Source organism: Papaver somniferum, chromosome 6 (genome assembly GCF_003573695.1).
Source record: "Papaver somniferum cultivar HN1 chromosome 6, ASM357369v1, whole genome shotgun sequence".
NCBI lineage: Eukaryota > Viridiplantae > Streptophyta > Magnoliopsida > Ranunculales > Papaveraceae > Papaver > Papaver somniferum.
The window spans coordinates 154,781,965-154,792,649 of NC_039363.1; the positions used below are offsets into that span (position 1 = coordinate 154,781,965).

Genomic DNA, 10,685 nt, shown 5'->3' on the forward strand with positions numbered 1-10,685 from the left:
GATCTACATGGGCCTACCAAGTGGCATCTATATAGTTAGTCGACCAGAAGACCCGTTTCCTCTAGGTTTTTAGTATATAATGCTTTGTAGACCGTATCATCAAAAGAAAAAAAAAAGGTGAAACGAAACCTAGAAAATATTAGCCTCCAAGAGAAAAAAAAGAAACAGAAGAAAAAAAAGAAACAAAGAGGTAGAAGAAGAGTGGTTCTCGTCTTCTTTAGGAGAGAACAGGACCTGTGAACTTGGTGACTGTTTAGCTTTTGGTTTTGGTTCTTGCAAGAGGAGTTGCTAGTTTGTTGGCTATTGTTCTCCATAGGATTATTTGCTAGCGATTGAGGTAGGCGCAACACAATCAAAAACCTTCTTTTTATTTAAGTTTCTTTTAATTAATTTTATTTTGTAAGTTTTGATTCATATATGAATGATAATTGATGTTGTGTGTATGATTATGTATGTTGGGCTGCGGTCCATAGATTGTGATTCTTAAAAACAACTATGATGGGATACGAGATATCCTTGGGAACGGTTTTGTTCCCTAAACCCACGTGGGGCTCCCTGGGGCGAGCGGATTTGGTGTGATTGATTTGATTGTTCTTATGGATGTGGTGTTTCCATGTATTTGTGATGCCATTAACCATGCTAGTTGTTTTAAAAAGAATTGAAAATGTTTGATAAAATGTTTTGTTGCTTCTTTTCCTACTGGGTGTCACAACTCACGTCGTTTAATGACAAAAATTCCAGATTTTATGGCACCACAAGGAGTTAATGGCGGAAGAGATCGGTTTTGGTGCTATTATTAGTAGTTTGCATATGATTTATGATTGGGATTGTAATAAAATATCATCAACTCTTTTAGATGATTTAATTAGTTATTTATTGGTTGTTAAAGCTTTAAAGATTATTGGGTTAATGTATAACCAAAGAAAACAATGCTTTGTTTAGACTACTCTATTTGATTGAATAATGGAAATTTCTGGATCATGTCAGTTTGACTGTCTATCATAATTATTTTATAATACTTTTTTGTCTCATTTTTTTATGTTACATGTAAAAATATCTCAATATGTACATATAAAAATTTCATAATTTTCTGAGTTCCATAAGTATTTTTAAATCAATTGTTTTCATTGTACAAGGATCAGACGTTTTCTGTCAGATTCAATTTTACTGAAGTTGTCTATTTCTTTTAAATATTCTATGTCATGTTTTAGCCTTTAGAGTCTACTGAAAACTTAAATATGGTTCTTTTATCTTTTCATAATGATCGACCAAAGAAAATTTTAAGTTGTGAGTGAATTGATATGATTTTTCTAAAACGAATCGTCACTGTTGTACGTTTCTGCAGTACTGGTCAACTACTCGTTTGACTATGGTCAAAAGGTATTTAAGATAAACTAAAAATCCTAGAAATTTTACTACTGTAAAGGCGATAAGTTAGGATTCAGAATATATAATTATAATAATTTATGGATTCGTATTGGACTCGGATAAATTATTTGAGTGACCTGGCGTCAGTTTCTGTTTTATGAATCTTTCCTAAAAACGTAACTATTTTGGATTTAATCTGGAACTTTTAATGGTGAAATTAATTTTTCTGATAAAGTATATTTCTTTAGGGTTCATGTAAATTAAAAATCACGTCAAATTAACGGTTAGATGTTCCGAAAAGAATTTTTATGTATCCGCTGCAACAGAATTTCTGAATTAAACATAAATAAAAATTAAACAAAGAATTAGTCGTTTGGACTTGGGCCAAGTATGGAAGTCAGGGCCTGATATTTAAGGTAGCATTTTGGATTTTGGGTTTTGGATTTGGGTTGAAATCAAGGCCCGAAATTTGGGTTGTTACATCAACACTTTAAAAATTTGACTGAGAATTTGTTTAAGACAAAAATTATAGCTTTCCAAACTGATGGTGCTAGTGAATTAGTTAAGGGTGTTTTCAAAAAAAAAAAATCTTGAAACTTCTGGAATTCAAATTCGTATATCTTGTCCTAAAACCCCAGAGCAAAATGGTCTTGCTGAAAGAAAGCATAGACACATTACTGAAATGGGGAATACTTTGATTTTTAATTCCTTTTGTCCTAAAGAGTATTGGTATGATGCATTCTTAGGACATTCTAGAGAAGATAAACTCTCTCCCAAGTCCGTAAAATGTATATTTATTGGATATAGTACCCTACATAAGGGGTACAAGTGCTTTAATCCTGTTTCAAAAAGAACTTACATTTCCAGACATGTCATTTTTTTTGAAAATGAATTCTATTACAATTCTACTGTATCATTTGATTCTGTTGCTATCACTGAAATTCCTATATCTTCATCTGATGTTGTGCCTTCTTCTACTATTGTTACAAGATCTAAAAATGGTATTACAAAACCTACTTCTTTTCCTGATCATGTTTTGCATCATTCTATTACTCATCATCTTCCTACAACTTTTGCTTCTTTACTTAATATTCCTTTTGAGCCAAAAAGTTTTAAGCAAGCAATGCAGGATCCAGATTGGTTAGTTTCCATGAAGGATGAAGAAGGAGCTTTACAAAGAAATGGTACTTGGGAATTAGTTGACCCAGAACCTCATATGAATATATTGGGTTGCAAGTGGGTTTATAGAGTCAAACTAAAGTCAGATGGTACAATTAATAAGCTTAAGTCAAGATTGGTAGCTCAAGGATATAATCAACAGGATGGAGTTGATTTTGGAGAAACTTTTAGTCCTGTTGTTAAATCAACAACAGTTAGAGTGGTGTTATGTGTTGCTATTACTAGAGGATGGTCTATTAGGCAACTAGATGTATCGAATGCATTTTTACATGGTGATTTGACAGAAAATGTCTATATGAAACAGCCACCAGGTTTTGTTAGTAGGAGTTTCCTACTAAATTTTGTCATTTGAAGAAAAGCTTGTATGGTCTTAAACAAGCACCTAGAGCATGGTTTCAAAATTTTAGCTCAGCTCTTATTTCTTATGGTTTTGTTAGAACAGTGTCTGATTTTTCCATGTTTGTATATGTTGTTGGATTAGAAATGATGGTACTCTTGTTATATGTAGATGACATTATCTTGACTGGTTCTTCACATGCTTTGCTTGATAATTTGGTCAAATATTTGTGCTCTTCTTTTGCGAAGAAGCAATTGGGTGATTACACTATTTTTTAGGCATAAAAGTTGTGAGAACATCTGATGAGATTATACAGACACAAAAGAAGTATACAATTGAACTATTACAAAAGAGCCAATATGGTAGAGTGTAATCCATGCAGTACTCCTGTGACTAAAGGACCTAGAATTTCTGTTAATGAGGGTACTCTGTTGTCAAATGTATCTGAATATCGAACAATAGTAGGTATGCTTCAGTACTTATGCTTGACAAGACCTGATATTTGTTTTGGGGTTAACTATGTCAGTCAATTTATGCATGCTCCTACAGATGTACATATGTTTTTAGTTAAGAGGATACTTAGATATCTAAAAGGAACTATTGGTTATGGACTGACTATAAGAAAAGGAGATATTGGACAGTTAACAGCATACACTGATTCTGATTGGGGAAACTATCCTGAGACTGCAAGATCAACAGGAGGTTTTGCTATATTTATGGGAAATTCATTGATTTTTTGGTCAAGTAAAAAGCAACAAACTGTGTCAAGATCTACAACAGAAGCAGAGCATAAATGAGTTTCAGTTGCTACTGCAGAATTAGAATGGTTGTCTTCTTTATTTAGTGAACTTCATATTTCATTACAGCTACCCATTACTTTGTATTGTGATAATACAAGTGCTATCTACTTATCTGCTAATCCTGTTTCTCATCACAGGACCAAACATATAAAAATTCACTATCATGCTATGAGAGAATTGATTGCAGATGGATTTCTTAGTGTTCAACATATAGCTTCTGCAAATCAGCTGGCAGACTTGTTCACAAAAGGACCGTGTGCTCCTGTGTTTACTTCTTTACTTCAAAAGTTGCTTGGTCATTCTCTGCCTGTAACAAGTGATGTTGCTACTTCTACTGAAGAATGTACTACTGATGCTTCTACTTCAGCTCTCTCTGCATATTTGTCAACTTGTTAAAACTAATACTTCTTTGGTAGAACTGGCTCTTGTTGAGTGTTCTGATTTTCTTTTTCAGATTGGCTCTTGTTGAGCATCTGTTTTTCTGATGAACTTTCTTTTTTGTGCTTGTACTGAATCACTGTCTGAGAGTGAAATATGTCTTTCAAACTGATAAACTATGGATTATCAGTTTGAGGGGAACTATTAGGAAAGTAAAAGAAAGTCTTGTCAAAGTCAATCAGTCAATTGACTTTGACTATTACAGGTCAATAGTCTTATTTCTCAGAAACATTAAATATGTCTGAATGTATTTTGTAATATTCATTCAATTCAATACAATAATTCTTTCAATAATGTGAAAACTGAGAACATATCAATTCTCATTCTTTGTCTCAAAATTGAGGCCAGGGTTCAAACTTATGATCTATTTTTTGAAAAAGAAATGATGGCTGCTAATCACCCGTATCGAATTCAATCAATGCCTGATAACTCAACAGCAGAAAAATTAGCAGAAGACCCGTCTGCAAATAAGGCAGCACAATGCACCGTTACGTGCGTCTATGAAACAGTGCTCTTCGACGTTAGTCGCAGGATATCAATAGTATGGTCTAAGAATTTGATCAATTTGTCTCTAAATTTAACTGTCCAGAACTGCGGGAACGAAAATGATTGCAATTGCAAAATTGATTTTAAGCCATGGCATTTTTGGAGCAAAAAAGGGCTCAAGTCATTTGATGTGGAAGGAAGACGAGTAGACATATTTTGGGATCTTTGATCAGCGAAACTCATAGGTAGTCCTGAACCTTCTGCAGATTATTATGTTGCATTGGTATCAGAAGAACAAGTTGTGTTGTTGTTAGGAGATCTTAAGAAGAAAGCATATAATAGAACCAAATCAGTTACCATCACTGATAGATGCTATATTACTATATAAAAAGGAAAACATCTTTGGGAAAAAATGTTTCTCGACGAAAGCAAAATTTGACCAAAACAGCAGAAGAGAACACGATATCGTTGTGGAAAATACAATCACATGACCAAGAGATCCAGAGATGTGGATTAGCGTAGACGGAATTGTGGTAGTCCATGTTACAAATTTGCAATGGAAATTTAGAGGAAATGAGACTGTGATGTTAATGATTGGTTATTTGGTAACCCTTGTGGCCATGGGATGTTTATTTTCCGTCCAGCCGCACCGGAATATAATCACGTTAAAGATGGTAGGTGGTAGTGAGACTGGTGAGAGTAGCACCGCCACAGATACCGGGTATGCTGAAAGTCAGTAGACGACAATTCTTGATTTCAGCCTTTTCCTTTACGCATGGAAGATAGAATGAAGGATTAGCAAATTACTGGGATTTACCCCTTTGTTTTCTTGTTTGTTATACTAATTGTTGTTGTCTGTAACATACTCATTTGTGCAAATGGACCATCGTTTGCATCTTCTGAAAACTGCTGAAGCAAAATCAAGTAGGTAGGTGTGACTCTGTAACTGAGCAAAAACACTTCAGGTCATTTTTTATTTAATTTTTGATTCGAAATTGATTCATAAAAAAGATTAATCACTTTGGAAGTGGGTCATCTGAACAACAGATATACAAAAACACTCACTGACCTTACAGTAGTATTCCAGTTGCAAAGAACCATGCTTAAGGAATGCCATTGAAAGCCTTGGGTCATCTGAACAACAGATATACAAAAACACTCACTGACCTTACAGTAGTATTCCAGTTGCAAAGAACCATGCTTAAGGAATGCCATTGAAAGCTTTACTTGCACGCACACCAACTAGCATTTTACATCAGCTCATATCATGTCAATACTTTAAAACTCAAAGATCACAAAAACTGAATAGTTATGCAACTTCTGGCGAAATCGTCCGCTTTTGGTGGTTGCCACGAAGGTTCTGATTCAACGAGACACATTATTAACGACAGCACAGTTTGGCAGAGAATGGATGGCTTCAAGGTAGACGGAATTCATGATTTCTCGTTGTTGATAGAAAATTTGGCAAAAAAAAATCATTGTTGATAGAAAGAGCGAGGTCCACAACTTATCCTGACTTGTTAAATGAGGTCATATTTTCTGAAGACTCAAAAGTTGATTTATGTAATGATGATTACTCCTTTAGATGTCGTACAGAGTTGAGTTGTTGTAACCCATCTTGTATACCATGAAAATATTAAGGGTGAATGAGCCACTTGAATGTTGTAATCCTAATCGCTTTTCTTTTTCTTTTTCTATCTAAACTTGTGCAAATGAAGGATGACAAGTTTATAAGTTTTGAAGCAGAATGAAAAAATAAAATAAAAAATTGACTTAAAAAGGTAAATTCATTGATCATAAAAAGAAAAAAGAATACAAGGATTACCAAGGAAAACCAAATGCCCCAACAGTAACAGGAATGAAAATTGGCGTGCGAGTTCCACTCAACATCCATCAGAAATCAACCATTGATCTTGACTATTACAACATTTATGGGATGAGTGTTTCTAACCCCAAAAATGGCATTTCCCTTTTGAAAATATCAAGCAATGTTTCTAGGTACAGTTGAAGATGCGTCCTACGTACGGGATAGTAGTCATTTTCAAGCAGACTTTTAAATGTAACATGTTATAGTGCGGCATGGTTTATTAGAGGGACGGCATTCAAAAGGACAAAAAGGATCATTACATGATCATTCAAGGTGTCCCTTATAAAAAAATACTTGAAATAATAAATTAACCCTCATAATTGATAACCTAGTTTAATGATAATAATCAAGTTTAGTGTTAATGATTAATTTAACTTATATTAACTCAAAATCAAAACCAAAATCAGATTTTTAGAGTTAAAAAAAAAAGTTTAGAGGAGAAGGTCAATCTCAATCAATTGAAGAAATTAACCAACAAAATGAAGAACCAGGACCTGAAAATGATCGGTATACTTCTAAATTAGTCCCAACTAGCTTTTTGTTGCTCAAAGTTATCTAAAATACGTAAAAAAATTATTTTCTTTATATTTTCAGAGCTAATTACGGTTGGAATTTTGCTCATAACCTAAATCGAAGTTACGGTTCGTAAAAGATGAACTACCAACCGTAACTGGTTAAATTTGAAGAAAACCCAATCATAAAACCATTTACGGTTGGTAACTAAATGCTCGATACCAACCGTAACTCCGGTTGGTAACTAAATGCTCGATACTGACCGTAACTGAGTTACGGTTCGTAAACTAAAATGGTTACCAATCGTAACTGAAGAAAATTCTCAGATATAAGAACATACGGTTGGTAATTGAACTATTACCAACCGTACCAACATCAAAATATCCAGTTACGGTTCGTAATTGAGTTAAAATCAATCGTAACTCACATAAACCCAGAAATTTCAATTTCAATTTTCATCTAAAACCCTAATTTTTGATAGAAATTAAACTTAAATCGAACAAAATTAACCAAATCGTAACTGGGTTTTCAAAACATACCTCATATAAGTCATTACACTACACTTGATTAATTTTCGAATCGTCGATTAATCGAAGATGATGAAATTTTGAGTTACGGTTGATAGGAGGAGGAGAAGAAAAGAAGAAAGAAAGCAAAATTTCAATTTAGCTTTGATTTAGGTTAAAAAATGGGGAGGGTAATCTAGTTAATTTACATCCCCTATAAGATATCCCTAACCAATTAGAGGGACATTACTATCACACTGCCGCCCCTCTAATAAATCATGCCGTCCCTGTAACAAGTTACTTTTAAATGTGCTTCAAAAAGAAAGAAAGCTCGAAAAATTACCAGGACCTCACACTTGCACCATGTTTGTTTACTCCTGACTCATCTGAGTCGTCTGGATCTGAATCATCTGGATCTGAGTGAAATCACCTGACTCATCTGGATCTGAGTCGATATGTTTGTTTTGAGTCAGATCTGACTCATCTGACTCGGAAATAAGTGAGTCAGTGGTTTGGTCCCATGAGTCAGGGGTATTTTGTTACCTAACTCAAATGAGTCCGAGTCAGGGGTTATGTCTGAGTCAGAGGTCGAGTCAGATCTGACTCAAAATGGAAAACAAACGGTCTGACTGCTGACTCGGTCCGAGTCAGGGGTTGACTCAGATTCAGACGCCGAGTCAGCTGCAAACAAACAAGTTCTTGGAGTCCAAGTGACCGCCTGCTATACTGCTTCCCGGATTCTGCACTGAGACCCTTGTCTGTTTGCACTATGATTATGACCCTTGTCTGTTTGCACTATGATTCTCAACAGCCTAAATCAAACACAGACCCAATAAATTAGCCAAAAGACATTTCATTATACCTGTCGAACGTAAACAAAAACAATGGTCAAAAGTAGGTGTATAGGTACTTTTTATTAACTAACAATACCCCCTATACCTTCGGGTTATTAATAGCAACCCTCAAGAACCAACCTGTACTTCTTCTTCTTCTCTCCCTTCCATTTACCTGTATCTCTCCCTCCATGATAGACTAACCTATCTCGTCGTCCTACATTCTGTTGGCGACGGGTCAGGGAAACAATCAAGTTGCTTCATCCTGTCGTAAAACCCACCGCCCACCACCACCTCATGTCGACTTTATCTTTTCCTACAGCTTTTCCTGCTCCTACTAATGTTTTGCCTTTCCAACTCCTAGAGATCAATTTGATTTCTGCGCAAGATCTTGCTCGTATTGGTCGAGGAATGCGTACGTATGCTGTAGCTTGGGTCCACCCTGAACGCAAATTATCGACGCGTCTTGATGCTGATGGCCATACTGACCCAACATGGAATGATAAATTCGTCTTTCGTGTAGACGAGTCTTTCCTTCGATCTGATACATCAGCTGTAATGATTGAGATATATGCTGTTCGTTGCTTTCGTGATGTATGTGTTGGTATTGTACGAGTTCTTGTGGGGAATCTTATCCCTCCATCTTCACGTAACCAACGAAACTCTGGAATGCGTTTCATTGCATTGCAAGTGCGTCGCCCATCAGGACGCCCTCAAGGTATTCTTAATATAGGAGTTGCTCTCTTAGATGGTTCAATGAGAAGTATGCCTCTGTATACCCAATTAAGCACTTCAGCTGTTGGATATCGAGATTTAATGGGCGAAGAATCTCACAGTCCAAACCATCATCATAAAGAACAGAAAAAAGGCATCTATATGCGTCGTAGCGTAAGTGAGCGAAAATCAGACGCAATTTTTAACGATTTTCCTCTAAAACCTGGATCAACCGCGCTTTCAGAAGTAGGAGAACCACCATTTGCCACAGTAACGACTACCGGTTCAGTTTGGTCATTGTCGGATATAGGACCTGCACCTTCAGTGCTTGCTGCAACGATGGCCGAAGATCATTTATACCCGGTGGCTGAGGGGGGAAGTAACAGTAATCATAATAATGTTCTAGAAGAATGGGAAGCCGAAGCTAGCGTTGAAGGTCTAAGATCGAAACTAGAGAGATGGCGGACGGAATTACCACCTATATATGATCGTACTAAAGCAACCTACAACAGAAACATGGAACACAGGAGGCGACATACGGATGGTGGTTCAGGATCAATGCTTTCTTGCGTTATGTATGGATTCGAGTGCTCTATTTCTTGTGGGGTAAAACCTAGAGGTAAAGTTAAGGGTAAACGGGGTGCTCTTGAAAACTTCGATGATGACGCAACTCAATCTTACATGCCATGAAAAATGAAAAAAAAAATGAGATAAGAGTATTCAAAATAAGTCTCTCATCACGTAACTCCTTCTTCATGGCCATTAAGATGCACGAATATTGCATGGGTTCAATAAGAAAGGAGTACTTATTTTGGGGTCAGGCAAGCTCAGCGTGGTTATTTTACATGGACAAGGAATACCTACTAAACATTAATGATTCTGAGTCACCTCTACACATTGGTGGAATCCTCGTCGGCGCAGAACTAAGAGACATGCACAGCGATTGTGAAACATAGAGAGCTGATCATGTAAGTTGCATGTGAGTTAAGACCACTGTCTCTTTTTATTTATTTTTTCTTTTGATTGTCAGAATCCAAAAAAAAAAAAAAAATCATTTTTTTTTACTTCATTAGGAACTTAACTTAAAAGTAAAAACAAATTGTCGAGGAAAAAAAAAAGAATGTTGAGTGAATATTTGTATTAGGTCTGTACTTTGGCATTTAGAATTATATGTTTGTTATTATGTTGTTCCACTGATTTAAGTTAGTATTATATTGTGTCCCTGGAGTGAATACCACGTTGGAAATCTAACAGGGTGTTAGTCGTGGAAGATTTTAATGTATTTCAATAGAGTTGGTAAATCCCCTATAGTCGTGGAGGAGTTTGTCAAAATCTTTTAAAATCTCTGTTAGTGGTGAGAGATTTCTAGGGAGTTTCTAAAACTACCTCAAAATCCCTTAAACTCCCCTGTTAGTGGTGAGAGATCTGATTAGAATCTCTTAAACTCCATGTTAGTCGTAAAATACTAGAGTTATAGGGAGTTTACAATTTGGGAGAGTTTGGGGGAGTTTGAGGGAGTTTCATGATGTTTTTGTGCATGGACAAAATCCCTCAAAAAACAATAGATTTCAGGGGGGTTGGGGTTAAACTCCCCCAAATTGTCTAAACTCTCGTACACTCCTCCAGATCCCTAGGGATTTAAAT

General features: G+C 35.8%; 1 protein-coding gene and 1 pseudogene across 1 annotated transcript; both read left to right on the top strand.

The window, feature by feature from the left end:
• The first annotated feature begins 4,507 nt into the window (after nt 1-4,507).
• On the top strand, nt 4,508-5,293 carry LOC113291695 (annotated as a pseudogene).
• Nucleotides 5,294-8,489: 3,196 nt separating this feature from the next.
• LOC113289855 lies at nt 8,490-10,260 on the top strand. Its single transcript, XM_026539278.1, has one exon. It carries the CDS (start codon nt 8,625-8,627, stop codon nt 9,729-9,731), a length of 1,107 nt encoding a protein of 368 aa, XP_026395063.1. The 5' UTR covers nt 8,490-8,624; the 3' UTR covers nt 9,732-10,260.
• The last annotated feature ends 425 nt before the right edge of the window (nt 10,261-10,685 follow it).

Excerpts from the sequence above, each read along its gene's own strand:
- LOC113289855 (XM_026539278.1), top strand. The coding sequence starts at position 8,625 with ATGTCGACTTTATCTTTTCCTACAGCTTTTCCTGCTCCTACTAATGTT.